This window comes from Nomia melanderi, chromosome 4 (assembly GCF_051020985.1).
Source record: "Nomia melanderi isolate GNS246 chromosome 4, iyNomMela1, whole genome shotgun sequence".
NCBI classification, from domain to species: Eukaryota; Metazoa; Arthropoda; class Insecta; order Hymenoptera; family Halictidae; genus Nomia; species Nomia melanderi.
The window spans coordinates 10467841-10484817 of record NC_135002.1 but is presented as its reverse complement, the minus strand read 5'-3'; the positions used below and the strand labels follow the sequence as shown (position 1 = coordinate 10484817).

Below are 16977 nucleotides of genomic sequence, written 5' to 3'. Positions count from 1 at the left end.
AATAGATTGCCTTCTACGTATAGTAAGTGCAACTGGTACAGAATTTCTTTCGTATCTTTACAAATCTGAATGTTCAAGGAAATGCTTGTAAATAATAGAAGAATATTTTGTCTTTACTCTTATTGATCGAGACTCATCGATATTTCTATTTTTTAAAGAAAAATAAGGCGTTAAGGGAGCCCGCCAAAGTGCCAAGTTACAGAGGAGCAATATAATCAAAATCAAAGAAAAACAGACTAATTCTTATATATACAACTTCTAAATTGGATTCTTGCTATTGTCAATTGTTAGTCATCGTTAAACCGGCAACAATGTGCATATGTTTTTAAATTATTTTCATAACAATTTTATAATCATAGTGAACAGTATATTACTAATCTCGAATGCTGCTCAATGGCGTTAACGAGTAGTGAGAATCCAGCCTAATATAAGAAATTATTTGAAAGCATTACTATATATATATATAGTATAGTATGTGTTATATATATATATATATAGTACATATAATAAAAAACGTAATTATTATTTTACATAAAAGAAATAATAGAAAATACTAGTTTTTTTAGGGACAAAATATTATTTAATTTGTATAAACACTGTAGATAATTATCTGTGAGATAAATACTACGTTACATGTTTTACGAAGTAACGGATTTTAAGCATTACATTAATTTTTGTTGATTATTATTTTTTTAGTGGTCACGAGGAAATCTCCGCGCGTAAAATTTAATTCTACGAATATAATTCAAAATTGAATTTCGATGTGTTCTATTTTTCTTATTGGAACAATTTGTTTCATATTTTGACAAGTAACCAATAACCATGTTTATCAGTGTGCATTTGTATGCATTGTGAGACCGACTGTGAATATTTGTGGGAAGTTGGGGTTATTTGAACAATTTTATCAATGTGTATTTTCAATCTTTTTCTAACCAATGCTGTTTAAATGCAGTTGCAAATTATAGAAACGTAAGACTGCGAACATCCCTAATCCCCGCGCTCATCGGGGAGTAATTTACAGGTTTGAAAAGGACCAAAATATTGCTTGTTTATAAACTCTACTGTGAAATATTGTTTGGCGATATTTTTTTGAATTCAGTGCAATGATCTTTCTAATTGCAAAATTATCATGTAATTTTTTTTAGGGATAAGAATAATAGAATAACAACAAAATGATGCATAGAAGAGGAGGAAAACGAATACGGATGGATGATCCGGTGCCTCCAGAATATGATGCTCCAATGACTCCAATGACCCCTATGAATGATAATTCTGGTGAAGCAAATGAATCTTATCCTAATTATACTCCTTATAGTCAAGCACCTCAAACACCCATACATAATCCAACGTAAATACATTTTTGCTGATTTATTTATTAGTCAAATTTTTTCTTATATAATTGAAGCTACATATACTCAAAATATCAATAAATATATTTGTTTAGTCCTGAACATTATTCATCTGAAAGCTATAGTTCACCTGGTACATCGCAACATCAATATCAAGAACAAACAAGTGGTTTTGAGAATCAGTCTCAGTTTGAACAACCTATGACACCAGCGACACCGACTAATATGAGGATTACAAGGAATACACGTGCTAGGATGCGTGGTATGTTTCACAGTGACATCTTCTTTTATTATTAACTACAGTGTTTTACTATTAACTATTATTTTTTAAAGGAGGAACAATACAACAACCAAAATACAAAGAGATAGATACAGATTACATTCCAACTACTACTAGTAGAGGAAGAGGGGGTGGTGGACGTGGACGTGGAAAAAGAACACATCATTCGCATAGTTTGGAGGATGAAGCTAGTCTTTATTATGTTATCCGAAATAATCGCTCTTCATTAACAGTATGCATATAAGAATATTAAAAAATTCTTAAAAACAAAAATTAAGTATTATAGAATATTTTGGACTGGAGAACTTACAATAATTGTTACTTATGTATGAGATGGTATTAAAACATCAAATTAAATATTACTTTTTACTTCTCTAATCAGGATAAATTATATTTATTTTTGCATTCTTGCATTTAAAATAAAAAGAAATGACGATTCTACATTATTTCTTGATGTCATCATCGAATACCTATAGATCCAAAGTATTCAATAAATTCATTGATAGTATTTTTACTAGTCTTTATTATTATTATTATATTGTTTTATTTATAGACTATTGTTGATGACTGGATAGAAAAGTACAAAAGTAATAGAGAAAATGCTCTTCTTATGTTAATGCAGTTTTTTATTAACGCAAGTGGCTGTAAGGGTCGTATAACTTCAGAAATGCAGTCAACAATGGAACATGTGGCAATTATTCGAAAAATGACTGAGGAATTCGATGAAGTATGCAAATATATATATATATATTTATATATTTATATGTAATATATATTTATCATATTTAATTATTGGTCATTTATAATATAGGAAAGTGGAGAATATCCATTGATTATGACAGGACAGCAGTGGAAAAAATTTCGTGCAAATTTTTGTGAATTTGTTCAAATTTTAGTTCGACAGTGTCAGTATTCTATAATTTATGATCAGTTTTTAATGGATAATGTAATTTCGTTGTTAACTGGTCTCTCGGATTCACAAGTCAGAGCTTTTAGGCATACAGCAACATTAGCTGGTATATTAAATATATATATATATATATATATTTATGTGATTATATATGCACTTGTATATATAAAAACTTAATATTGTCTGCAGCTATGAAACTTATGACAGCGTTAGTCGACGTTGCTCTCACCGTATCAATAAACTTAGATAATACGCAACGACAGTATGAAGCAGAAAGGCAAAAGGCTAGAGAAAAGAGAGCTGCGGATAGATTGGAATCGCTAATGGCCAAACGAAAGGAACTTGAAGAAAACATGGATGAAATTAAGAATATGCTTACGTATATGTTCAAATCTGTATTCGTACATCGTTACAGAGACACATTACCAGAAATACGGGCGATTTGTATGGCGGAGATTGGAGTTTGGATGAAGAAATTTCATCAAAACTTTTTAGACGATTCTTATTTAAAATATATAGGTAACCTAATTTTTATTATCATTTTATATTAGTACAGTGCACAATATATATATTTATATATACACAATGTAATTTCTTAGGTTGGACGTTACACGATAAAGTTGGCGAAGTTCGTTTAAAGTGTCTTCAAGCATTACAACCTTTATACGCTTCAGAAGAACTAAAAACTAAGCTTGAACTTTTCACAAGTAAATTTAAAGACAGAATTGTCGCGATGACATTGGATAAGGAATACGATGTAGCGGTGCAAGCCGTTAAACTTGTCATTTCGATTTTAAAACATCATAGGGAGATTCTTACTGACAAGGACTGTGAGCACGTATATGAACTTGTTTATTCATCTCACCGTGCTGTCGCACAGGCAGCGGGTGAATTTTTGAATGAACGTTTATTTCGGCCTGATGACGAGGCAGTAGCTGGTATGAAGACTAAGCGAGGAAAGAAACGTTTACCCAATACACCTCTCATTCGTGATCTTGTTTTATTCTTTATCGAATCGGAACTTCACGAACATGGAGCGTACCTGGTAGATTCATTGATCGAAACTAATCAAATGATGAAAGATTGGGAATGTATGACGGATTTACTATTAGAAGAGGCTGGACCTGAGGAAGAAGCTCTAGATAACCAAAAAGAGACGTCATTAATTGAGCTGATGGTTTGCTGTATAAAACAAGCTGCCACGGGTAATTTTACACTTTCCTATTTTTACGTGAAATAATGTAAAAAAATAAAAACATGCTTTTCATTTTAAAAACAGGCGAAGCTCCGGTTGGTCGGGGACCAACTAGGAAGATTCTTTCTGCGAAAGAAATGAAGCAAGTACACGATGACAAACAACGACTAACTGAACATTTTATTCAAACGTTACCTTTATTGCTTGATAAGTACAGAGCGGATCCCGAGAAGCTCGCAAACTTACTCGCTATCCCTCAGTATTTTGATTTAGATATCTACATCAAGTCTCGTCAAGAACAAAATTTAGATTCGTTGTTAAATAAGATTCACACAATTGTAGAAAAAATGCATGATACCGAAGTTCTGGATACAGCCTCGAAAACATTGGAGCATATGTGTATAGAAGGACACGCTATATTCACTAGGTGAAGTTTCGTAATATATATTGAAAATATTTTAAAAAGAATATGAATGTTTGACGTTTAACGTATTTTGATGTAGGTGTGACGTAGCGCGTTCAACTTTAATCGATTCTATTGTAAATAAATATAAAGAAGCTATCGACGAATATAGAAATTTAATAGAGGGAGATGAAGAACCCGATGAGGATGAAATTTTTAATGTTGTTCAGTCCCTTAAGAAAGTTTCAATATTTTATTCTTGTCATAATATGAATCCCTGGGGAATATGGGATTCTTTGTATAAAGATATCGAAGATGCCAAGGACCCATCGAAGTACTACTAGTACTCGTATTATATTTATAAAAGCATAGAAAAAATAATTTCACAATTATAAAGTAAAAATTTTATTTCAGATGTTTACCGCACGAAGCGATCAAATATTGCATAAGTGCATGTTTCTTTGCCATCTTATGGGGACAAAATCATCTTATGGAGTCGGTAGATTCTGGAAATCGAGGTGAAGATGAGTGTCGACAGTTAAAAGAACGATTGCATTCTTTCATGGGCTCGATGCGACATTTTGTCAGTGGCGATGGAAGCGGCACTGTAATTATTTTATTATTTATATTTTTTTACATAGAAATATGTGAGTAATAATAACGTAATTAATACATAAAATCTATTAATATCTTTTCCTAGCCTTCTCCGCCAATTTTAAGGGAAGAAGCATATAATACGATATGTGATTTACTAGTAGTATTTTGTAACCAACTGACGACACATTCTAATCCTTTGATGCATCATTTGGTATACGAACCCGATCAAGCGATGCAAAATATGCTTAATCGGTTCATACAAGAATACGTATTTTTTGAAGAAGAAGATGGTGTGTTATTAATAACACAAATTTTTGTTAAAAAATAAATTAATTCATACAGTTTATATTTGCAGATGAGCATGACGAACATTCAAAGATTGAAGAGTTACATAAAAGAAGGAACTTCTTAGCGGGTTATTGCAAGCTAATTGTATATAACATGATACCTACCAAAGCGGCAGCGGACGTGTTTAAACATTATGTAAAATATTACAATGATTACGGAGATATTATTAAGACTACGCTAGGGAAGGCTAGAGATATTAATAAAACAAATTGTGCATTAACGATGCAGCATAGTTTGAATATTTTATATAATGAAATAATAGCTGAGAAAGGCAAAGTCAATAGAAACAGCGAGGAGTTTACCGCTATAAAGGTTTGTATTCAATTATAAATATTCCGTAACTATAATTATATATTTTCCGACCGTGTACCATTTCACTTGAAATGAGAAGAATGACCGAGTTACTACGCATAATAATATGTGTATTAATATTGAACATATTTCAGGAACTTGCAAAACGATTCGCTTTGTCATTTGGGTTGGACGCAGTGAAAAATCGTGAAGCAATTACGGCTTTGCATCGGGCGGGTGTCCTCTTTGCTATTACACCTCCAGATGGCATCGAACAAGATCCTACTGGACCACCACCTAATTTATCTTTTCTTGAAATCTTATCCGAGTTCACGAATAAGCTTCTTAAACAAGATAAACGTGTTGTGTAAGCATAATAATTTATTTTAACTGTACTTATTGGGGGCTACACTGATCAACTTCATGAAATAAGAATTAGGAAAAATGTATGTTAAAAATATTTAAATTTCTGTTGAAATATGGAAATACGTGTTATATACTAAATGAAACAAAATATAACTTTTCTATTGTTAGATATAAAATATGGAAAATTGAATACCCAAAGTAAAGAAGTTTAACATTTGAGGATGATCAGTTCGAAATTTTAGAGATTTAATTGTGAATTAATTTTGGTACTAGTTGTATTATAAATAACTGTATATTTATTTTGCAGATTAAACTTTCTTGACAGAAGATTACAAGCAGGAATGCCTTCCTCGCGGGGAGAAGATTGGCAGCCTTTGCTTTTGTATAGAAACAGCCTTTTGCATGGTGAAACGGATCAAGTTCCAGTAACGAGTAAACGTGCTTACACAAGACGTAAGAAGGATCACTTAGCTGGTACGTTTTTATATTCTATATAAATTAGTACAAAATGAATATATTTCTTTGCAAGACTTTCAAAGCTAATTTTTTATAATTCAAAAAATGTTTGTTCACGTATCTTCGTATTTTTTGCAGAAGAAGAAGAAGTAGATGAGCCTGAAGAAGGTTCTGATCATGAATTTTCTGGGTGAGTTAGGTATTCACGCCAACTACTAATAGTAACATACTCTTTATATTTTATTTATTCATACCATTTGAAAGTAGAACAATTATACAGTTTCAGATAATTGCTACATGTAATACTACTAAATTTGTAATGTTGTTTTTATTAATCCATAACCTTAATATATGCTAAAACATGCTTTTTTCGCTTTCATATTGTATAATATGTTCTGAATGATAAATTTCTTAGATACTTATAGAAAATATGGCCAATTTTGATACTAAATTTACACGCTTACGTAGTTACCTTAATTCACATGTATTGCGCACATTTCTTTAACTATCGTTATTATAGCACTATAACATCATTGAGTGCAAAAATCAATCCCGTACTATCACTAGCTGAAACTATGAAACCTATTTGTTTCTTCATTATATTTTATTTTGCATTATTATTTTATACTTTGCTAAAATGTGTTTATTATAATTTGAAACATTGTGTTGCATTAAAGCTTTGAAAATATAGAAAATAATTTAAATTACAAATTTAACACACTAAAAATTATAAAATGCATAATCGATTTAATTTATGAAAAATATTTTGTATTAACAAAATACTGCTCCATGTAGATTATAGCATAGCATATTAATATTTTTATTTTTTGTTAATGTTTATTTTCTTATTTGAAACATTTTAAAAAATAAAATATTTTTTAAGTACGAAACGTTTACTCTTTTATCATCTAATTGCATGCTTGTGCTTTATTAATAAATACTTATTACCATTAGTGTCTTTATATACACCACAGATCTGTTGTCTTCGCATGGGTAGTAATCTTTTATGAATCGCTTGTTGCAGGCTACCTGATCGTTATTCAAGCTAAAAATTATTACTTTTAGCAAAATATATAATCGTTGTATTCATATAAGGGGCAAAAATTGTATAAGGAATTGATGAGGTCTGTTATTCTTAGTGCCTATTTTAAAATCAACTTCTAAACTAGTGTAAGGAATTAGCTATATATTAGTAATATATATGTATATATATGTATATAGATACATACTTATATACATATATATCATATATATATACACATGTAACATTATCAAAGTATCAATTCGTATACACATACATATTTATGTAAACAACAGAAGTTGTATAAGGAATTGAGAAGACGTATTGTTCTTGACGCCTATATTTAAAGCAACTCACAATTTCTATAAACTAGTGTAAGAAAATAATATAAAAACTATACGTTAATATTGTTGAGATAAAGAATCGATAATATTTTTGGAATGCCTGCAAAAGGAAAGTACATAGAGAACGATGTGTGTTTTGTTGAACCCATGAACTTGAAAGCAAATAAATCTAAAACATTGTGTATTTGTTTATATATTGATAATATACAAATTGGTGATAGACACAATAACCATGTGATATTAATTACAATACGACCCTCTTCTCCTTCGAGTTCCTGCATCCTACTTTATCAAAATTTGCAATTCGTGGCGATTAAACGACGCTGCAGTTCGTACGGTTTTTTTCCTCATTAAAATTCGCAATATTTGTGACAAAAATAATTCTTTAGTTTTGTATCACCCGTTTAGCCATCGAAGTTTTTATATTTTTCAACACGCCGTTCTCTATAATCACCGCAATATTATAAACACGTCTCAAAGTATTTTGTTTATTAATACTCGGACGAATACTATGCATTTCCTTCGAGCCGATAATCGTTCTTTCGGGTATAGTTACGAAGCATAATGATACGTATGTACGTGAAGAGTAATTTTGTAATACATGTATATGTTCGTATTACATAGAACTATGCGTGAGAGAAATTGAGGTGTTACCAAAGTAATTCTTAACGAGAATTACTAACACGAAATTTTTGTCCCTTTATTTATAAAATCAGCTCCAACACAATTCCACCAATAGAACCTTTTTCTTTCAGTAAACACAAGAAGAAACGTGGTCCAAGGAAACATCAGTGAGTAAAATTTTAGTTCATTTTAAATCTTCTACATGCATAAATTATTATTCATTTAAATAAATTAAGCTTTAATCTTAAACATATTTCAATTGACAAGCTATGGTGTCCATGAAATAAGTTTTGAATATGGTGCATCCTTTTAAGTACCATTAGTTTGAATCTTCATTTCAGATTAGCCGTTAATAAAGTATCAATAACTCGTGGATCTAGGGCAGCTGGATTTTACGAAACTAATGACGCTACACAAATGCAGACGTCCCCATCGGCAATTATTGAAGACGCGTCCACCAGTCCTTCTCAAGATATAGATAATAAACTAAAGACATTGCAGATTCAATCGAGGTCGTAAGTAATCTGTTTTAATGGTCTAACGGCCTGGAATAATTAAATTTATCGTCTTAAGATTGTTTTTAATAATAACAGTTACTATTTCTTTTAGACGAAGAAGTCAAGATCACGCGGAGCCAAGAGAATTAAGAAGAACATCTAGAAATTCTGGTCGCTACGTAGAAGGTCAATATATGGTAAGATTTAGCAATTCATTCATTCAATAATTCGAAAATAACATCCAAGCAAATCACAAGTTTATAACAGTACAATTATGGTACATTAGTTTGTTAATAGCATCATATGTATTCTTATACGCAAATATGGTTTAAAATATTACTAGCATAAAATTATAATTTAAATTAATGTATACTGGAGTACATAATTCAAATTTTCCTTTTAGGAGTAATATATTTGACCTGTTTCCTAAGATTGTCAAAATTCATTTGCTCCATACAGTAAACTTGTGAATATAATAAAATTAGAAAAGTATAATTTACATAACATTGTACGTCAAAGTATAGATAATTCGAAATACATCAGTTTCTACTAGTTAGTAGAAAGTTCATATCGCCATGATTTTCCGTTAAAATAATATAATATGTTTTTGTTATAGGAATCAGATTCCGAATAACGAAAGAGAATAGAAAAATTGTATTGTACCCAAGTTGACTGAGTTCCAAGAGGAAGTGATTTGTGATACATTTTTAATGCACGTATCGGATTGAATAGGTTTTAAATAACATAATATACAAAACATATTCAATCAGTTATACATGCAACACAAAATAAGAAAACTTTACTGATTTTAAGTTTTCAAGTTACTATAAGTGTTTCTAAATCATTTATATAAAATATTTTTGTTATTTAAAATTGCATACACTTTTCAGTCAACATTGTATTACATATGACATACCATTCATTTCATAATATCAATGTTTTTATATTGTCAAAACATTCAAGTACTACTGTTATTATAAAACTATTTAATTATTGTCTAAATAAATGACTATAATGTATGAGTGATAAATACTTCTTCTGTTTTGTTGTTGAACTACCTAGTATTAAAATTAGAATACAATGTTTCTTTGTACAAATCTTAAATCGACAAGAAAAATTGAAAAAGAAATATTCCATCCCTTTTAAATTTACAAACATCGATGTTACAAAATATTTCACATTACGTATGTGATATTGTTCATCTATCGGTTGTACCACGATATTTACGGAAAATGCTACTCCTTCTACGATCTCTTGGCGTGACTGCTACATTCTATTAAAATAAAGTTACATGTAGTTTTAGATTTAATAATTTCATAAAGAAATAATACAAAAAGAACGAATATGCGAGTTTGATAGATAAACTGTGTGTAAAAAAATAATTAGTATTTTCCTTACTTCGTCTTGGCGTCTTGAAATGAATAAACTCTTCAATGTACGTGGAGTAGTCGTTGCTCTGTCCTTATTTCTTTCTTTCAGTATCCTTGAATTTGGGCTTTTCAATTCATTACCCTATAATTTTAAAAATGAAGTAAATAATAAATAATCTGCAACTAGATAATTGATCTTTATATATATGTATATATTAGTACTAGAGAAAACTTACTTGTAACGATAATCTTCCACCATTTCTACTAGGAGTTGGAGGACCAGGTTTTTTATATGATGTCTGTAAGAATTAAATTATTATTGATAACATAACAATAGTTATTACACCTCCACTCCGTGTATAAAGTTAAATTTAAGATGCTTACCTGAGTTCTATCTTTTTTCTTTGTTTTTTGTTCAGGAAGCAAGCTCTGACTTAAACTATCATTAAATGTTTCTTCTGGTACTGAGCCTGACTGTAAATAAATTTTACGTACAAGATATTATAAAAAATACAATCTGCACAATACATATGAGACATAACAATTACCTTTATTTCTTCCTCTGTAAATGGTAAAGGATGAAATTGCATTTCAGCAGGATAAGATGATTTTAAGTGTGGTTTGCAAAGAGCATTTCTTTTTTTCAAAATAGATAATCGATCAGTATTCGTATTGAACGAAGAATGGTCATCCTTCATATCAACTAATAAATGAAATTAATTAAAATTATTTGACGTACTTATTTATAAATTTTATATACTTTACCTAAATAATTATTATCAAAAATTTCGCCTTCTTCGTCCTCTGCATTAAATGCATTACCCATTGTTTGTATACTTCTAATACTACATCTTCTTTCGTAAGCTGCTTTTTCTTGTATCACTGCAACCTTATGCAAAATTTCTTCCTTCTTTTCTCCCGACAATAAATTTGTTTTTTCGTATCTGAAAGACATATTAAGTAACAATTATGAAAATTTTGTTAAACGTCATAAAAATTGAATATCATTATAATATATTTTATCTTACTTAGAAGTTTTATACTCAATCGAAGAAACCACTTGTTGATCTAAATACTTATATTTAACTTTTAGTTCATTTAATTCTTTTTGTAATTTCTCTTTTTCTTGTTGTTCGCTTAAGAGTTTTTCTCCCACGTTCCAGATCTGTGAACTCATACCTGCAACATGTGCTTTATATTTGCTTAATTCATCTGCTTGTTTGCGACACTGTATTTCCATTTTTCTTTGTAGGGACTCCAATCTTTTCTGTATGCATTGTTCTTGTTCTTTGTTTAGCTTAGATATTTGTTCAAGATATGCTGTTTTCTGTAATATGTATTACAGGAATAAACGAATCATAATGATTGCAAAAATAAAATATATTATATATGTGCCTACCATATTTTGTTTGCTTTCATCTAATTTAATTTTATATTTTTCATAAATATCTTTCATTTGATTGTCGACGTCTTCTTTTTTTGGTCTCTTACTTAATTCTTCCTTTTCTTCTTTTAGCTTTAAGTTTTCTTTTTTTAATTCAGTGATATCTTTTTTTAAAATTTCGACTTCTTTCGATGTGATAACTTTTAATTCATTTATATTTTCTCTAAGTTCGTCAATATGACCTTCTAATTTTGCATTCTGTAGTCGAGTACACTCCAATTTGCTCCCTATATCATTCTTCTCTTCTATCAGTATGTCAATTTTAGATTGCAACTTCTTCTCTTCTTTAGATTGAAATTTTGTATCCTCGGAATTGAAATTAGTTTCGAATGAAAAAACCAAGTTAGAGAAATCATCTATTTCTTTTTTAAATTGAATAACGTCCTTTTCTAACGCTACATACTTCTCTAGTTCAGTTTCAATTATTGCTTTTTCATTTGAAAAAGTATCTAAAGGAATGTTTGGGATTTGTTGATTCTTAGTTACATTCAAATAAGTATTTTTCAATATTTGTTCTGTCCATAAAAACTTCTGCCATAGAATGGTGTGTATAGGCATTATATTTTGCAAATGGTGAGTGTTATATTTAGTTAAGGTATTCTCTAGATCTGCTTTTTTAGTTTGCACGCATTTCAACTCATCACATACGGATTTGTCAATAGCAAAAATGTTATAAGATTTTGATAATAATTTATCCCATTTTTGTTTCAGTTCATCCAGAGATGTATCCAAATCTTTTCTTAATTTAAGAATATTCTGTAAGGGATCTCTTAATAATTCTTTACATTGAATTAGATTATTTAAACACTTTGTATGTGTTTCTTTTGTATTTTTTAATTCTTCTACTTCATTCTTTAATGTTTCAATTTCTTTACACTTCTTTACATAGTCATCTGTAATGACTTTCTTTTTCTCTAAATCATCATTTAAGCTTGCATTTCTATTAAATAGATACAAAATTAAGTTACGTGATATGTATACTTCGTTAATAGATGTCTTTATAGTATTTAAAATGTTATTATCAGTTTTATCATTATTGATATCTATACAAGATGTATCATAGACAATATCGGCATCAAAATTTTCATTTGTTGGATTTGCGTTTGCTACTGTCAATTTCAAATCATTTATTGAGTGTTCTAATTTTTTACAAATTTGTGTAATTTCTAACACCGTTAAATCTGCAGTTTTACAATGTTCTTTACTTTTATCATGTTCATTCTTTTCTCTTTTTAATACCTCTTGCAACTCTTCTATAGTTTTTATTTTCTTGTTCAACTGAATTTGAAATTCCGCATTTTTACTTTGCAGACTTTGATATAATAATTTTTCATCTTCCAGCTGCTTACATAATGTATCTTTTGATTTTTTAAATTCTTTCTGAAGTTGGTTCATTTGTAAGTTTTTTTCGTTGAGAGCTTTCTCTTGAGTTGTTAAAACTGCATCCTGAGTAGTTCTAACTTCTTGAAGATTCATAATTACTTCTTTCATTTTTGTTTCTGAAGCGATTGCCTCCTTTGATAAATTCTCAAATTTGCTTTCTACAAGCTCTAGTGTGCCCTGTTTTAATTTTACTTCTTCATTTAAGTGATCTAAATCATGTTGCTTCTCTAATAATTTTGTTTCTAATGCTTGTATGGAAGTCTCTAATTTTAATTCTTTTTCCTTTTGTAAATTAATTATATGTTCTTCTTTTAATTTGAGAGAAGAAATTTCTTCAATTAAATTTACAATTCTTTCATCTTTGAGTTTTAACTGATTCGATACATTAGACATGTTCTCTTGAGATAATTTAAGTTTATCGTTTAAGGTATGTAAATCAAGCAAAATTTTTTCATTTTGAGACTTCATATCTGTTTGTTGTTTTTCCAGTATTTCATTCGTTTTTTTAAAGTTTTCCGTCTCTTGCATGGAATCTTTTAATTTTTCTTTAATTTGCGTTAATTCTATCTCTAATTTACTTACTATTTGCTTATTCTTTACTAAATCATTCTTTAATGTAGTATTTAAGTTTTCAGTATCTTTCAATTCTTTTTCATTATTTGTAAGTGTATCTGCAATTTTTTTTCTGTGATTTTGTTCTTGAGTATAATTATTGTGTATCACTTCATAAGTGTTTAATACGTTTCTCATTGTTTCACTGTTTTGTTTCTCAAATTCATATATATGATTTAATACATTCCTCTTTGTTGAGTAAAATTCTGTTACAAATGCATTAAAATTTTCTTTCAGAATTTTTATGGATTCTTCAGAAGATTGTAATAATTTATTTTTCTCATCCAGTTTATTTTTAAATACACTCAAATCTTTTTCAACAATTTCTTTCTGGAGTTGAACACCTTTTAAATATGAAATTTCTTCTGAATATTGCTGTATAGTAGTATTAAGTTTGTTAATGTTTGTTGTATTTTCTGCAATAGTTGCTGTTAGCTTTAATACTGTCTCAATATTTTGTTTATCCTTGTTTTCTAAATTGAATATTTGTGATTGGTATTGTTGTGTCTTTAGTTTCATCTCTTCTATGGTATTATTCAGAAATTTTAATTCCATATGTTGAGTAACAAATTTCTTACTAAAATCATTTAATATTATTCGAAGCTTTTCTACAAGCTGAGCAGTTGCAGAAACATCTAAATCACTTAGATCATCTTTAATTTCTGTGTTATTAAGTATCATGTTTTTTAAATTTATATTGCAGTTTTCAATAGAAGTTTTATATAAATTATTTTTTTGCTTCAAATCTTGGACACATTTAACATTCTCAGACAATTGAGTTTTTGTCTCTTCAAGTTTATCATTTAATTTCATGTTATTTAAACTCTCATTATGTACAACTTCTTCCATAACTTTAATTCGTTCTTTCAAGGTATTTACCTCGATACTTAAAATATTTTTTGCTTCTTCAGTTTGCATCAATGAATTTTTTTGAGAGGTGCATATAGTTTCCAAACTCTCATTTTGATTTATTAACGATATCTTCTCTGTTTGTAAAGATTCAATCTCTTTACTAAATTTATCCAAGGTCGTATTTAATTTAGCTTCTGTATTTTGTAAACTTATTGTTTTTTCCTGTAATAGGTGTGTTACATGTTTATAATCTTCAGTTGTAGATTCTAGTTTTTTATTCAAAATGTCAATTTGAGTTTTTAATGAAGTAGATACTTCTTTTGCTTCTTGTAACTGTATTTCAATGACCGAACTAAGAGCTTCACCAGTATTTAAAGATGGTGCAGATAAATTTAAAGGTACTATGTCATCAACTTCAAAACTTTGTTCCTCGTTACCTGCTCTATTAAGTTCTTTTAAGTGAGCACGTAATTCTTCATTAGTCATTTTAAGATTCAACAGCTCTCTATCTTTAATTTCTTCTTGAATTTGCATATTTTCCAAAGACTTTTCATAAGTTTCTAATTTTTTCTTGAAATTTTTACATTGTCTTTCTGACTCTATTAATTTTTTGGTCAGAGTTGAATTCTCTGTTTCTAAGTTATCCATCTCATATTGTTTCTGTTTTAGTTCATTTTCTAAATAATCCATCTCTTTCTTGTAATACTGTTCACAATCTGTTACACCTTTCTTTTTCTTACAAGATTGTGGTGTTCTTGGTATTCTTTCATCTCGTAAAACTTTCAACTCCGCAGTTTTTTCTTGCAATTTTTTTTCTAACTTTTGTACTTTATTCTGTTGAATTCGTAAATCTTCTTGTAAATCTGTTTTCTCAAATCGCTCCACTTCTAATTCGTTCATCAATTTTCTCAATTCACGATTTCGTTCATTTAATAAGGCATAACGTTGAGCAGATTGTGTAGCGGGAGAATTAAAAAAATCTTTCAGAGAATGCGTTCTTGGTGTCACTGGTGTCTTTGGTGTATTCTCTTCTAATTCTGCTATTACTGTTCTCAATGACTCTCTATTTATTGCTTTTCCACAAGGAATAATCATTTCTAAGAACATTTTAATTTGAATTTGAGTTTCATATTTCAATTTATTACACATAGTTTCATAAAAAGATGGTTCATATTGGCATACATGTAGTAAAAATAAAGATGCAATGTCCATGTGATCCATCTCTTCCAATGTTTCCATATTAAATATACATTTTGGATACTTATCTATGTGAAACGTGAAAAATATAAAATATTGAAGAGCAGAAAATAAAAGGTACTTCATTTAATTTGACCACTTTAATTTTTTTATAAATCATATAAAAAACAATTAAATATCAAAAATAAAAAGAAAATTAAGCAAGTAAAGACTTTCATATAAATCTTTTTTCTAAAAATATATTTAATTTTCATAGATCAAAACTGACAGAAATATAATTAATGATCAAAAAAAAGTCAAATACCTTTTATACAATCAAAGTTTTATTACATTTCTATATACCTTGTAAAAATGTTGTAACAATATTTTCTACATCTGATATCTCTTTAGTACCTTTCCATGAACTGTGAAATAACATAATTTGTATTAACTAATTTATTTTCATAAAAATTAATGTCACGTAAACATATTTCATATTTAACATATAAAAACAAGTTATTGGTATGATTATATTATTAATGTTCTTATGCAAGAGTAAAAATAATAAAATAACAAATTTTTACCATAAATCCAACAACTTTTTGTATAATTTTCCGTCTTCTAATTCTTTTAAGTTTTTCACATTTATCTCTAACACATCTAAGCAGTTGAGCTGAAATTATAATGGTTTTATATTTATAGTAGATTAAAGGGTGCACGTTTTATTATAATTATTTGTATTTCTTAAAATAATATTAATTTACGTATTTCTACACCAATTTTATCACATGAGAAAGTGGTCAGAGAAATCAATTTTTACAAAAGAAGAAGTTATTTTATAAATGTAATTAAACATTAAGGATACATAATGCTTAATAGAGGAAATAAATATTTAGGTGCTCCACATAAAAGACAAACGCATAATAAGTATTAGAATTGTATTCTGTGAAATGTACAAAACATTTTTAAACGACCTCATATATATTTCAGAATGATTTATATAAGCGATATAATTTAATTTCTCAAAAAATATTAATATATATACTATTATTACGTACCCATTCCAATATAATTCGTATCCATAACTTCATAATTTTTAACAAAATTTGTACTTTTTACTTGAAGAGCTTGTTTATGTACTTCTAACGTTCCATGAAAGATACGTTTAATTTTAAACAACAATTGCTCACTTCACTCTACAAGAAGTGAATTTTCCAAAAGTATAACATAAATTTCCCTACACCATATCTAAAAATGTTGTGATTTGAGAACTTGCGAGAATAAACTCATAGCCCTCTGTTGGAAGATGTTGGAACATGCTTACGAATATTTACGGTTAAATCATAGAATATCTTCCTAAAGTATTGGTACTAAAAATTCTGTTGTCAGTGCAACCGTAGATGAGGTGTAAGATAGACATAACAAGTAATGTAAAATTTTGTTACACCTTGGGGTTTCT

The 16977-nt window shown here is 28.7% G+C and overlaps 2 protein-coding genes across 12 annotated transcripts; one reads left to right on the top strand and one right to left on the bottom strand.

Annotated features, from left to right (window-relative positions):
- Positions 1-3: 3 nt before the first annotated feature.
- SA1 (stromal antigen) lies at positions 4-9436 on the top strand. Of its 9 annotated transcripts, none has more exons than XM_076367212.1 (21): positions 4-22; positions 953-1021; positions 1146-1348; positions 1445-1611; positions 1683-1861; positions 2183-2356; positions 2441-2645; positions 2729-3058; positions 3139-3744; positions 3819-4161; positions 4238-4471; positions 4552-4744; positions 4838-5024; positions 5090-5394; positions 5529-5740; positions 6047-6213; positions 6334-6385; positions 8316-8351; positions 8526-8699; positions 8794-8878; positions 9298-9436. In XM_076367212.1, the coding sequence occupies exons 3-21, from the start codon at positions 1173-1175 to the stop codon at positions 9313-9315; spliced, it is 3843 nt and encodes a 1280-aa protein (XP_076223327.1). In that variant the 5' UTR covers positions 4-22; positions 953-1021; positions 1146-1172; the 3' UTR covers positions 9316-9436. The 9 variants fall into 9 exon arrangements, with proteins under 9 accessions (XP_076223327.1, XP_076223325.1, XP_076223323.1 ...); XM_076367210.1 differs by lacking the exon at positions 4-22 and adding an exon at positions 47-87; XM_076367208.1 differs by lacking the exon at positions 4-22 and adding an exon at positions 48-87 and having other exon boundaries at positions 697-1021.
- mud (mushroom body defect) lies at positions 7218-16837 on the bottom strand. Of its 3 annotated transcripts, none has more exons than XM_076367203.1 (11): positions 16577-16837; positions 16103-16191; positions 15882-15943; positions 11451-15439; positions 11080-11378; positions 10817-10995; positions 10600-10754; positions 10436-10525; positions 10288-10350; positions 10080-10193; positions 7218-9954 (listed from the first exon to the last, which is right to left on the bottom strand). In XM_076367203.1, the coding sequence occupies exons 1-11, from the start codon at positions 16607-16609 to the stop codon at positions 9880-9882; spliced, it is 5148 nt and encodes a 1715-aa protein (XP_076223318.1). In that variant the 5' UTR covers positions 16610-16837; the 3' UTR covers positions 7218-9879. The 3 variants fall into 3 exon arrangements, with proteins under 3 accessions (XP_076223318.1, XP_076223317.1, XP_076223319.1); XM_076367202.1 differs by having other exon boundaries at positions 11451-15607; positions 16577-16836; XM_076367204.1 differs by lacking the exons at positions 16103-16191; positions 16577-16837 and adding an exon at positions 15525-15607 and having other exon boundaries at positions 15882-15938.
- Between the last annotated feature and the right edge of the window lie 140 nt (positions 16838-16977).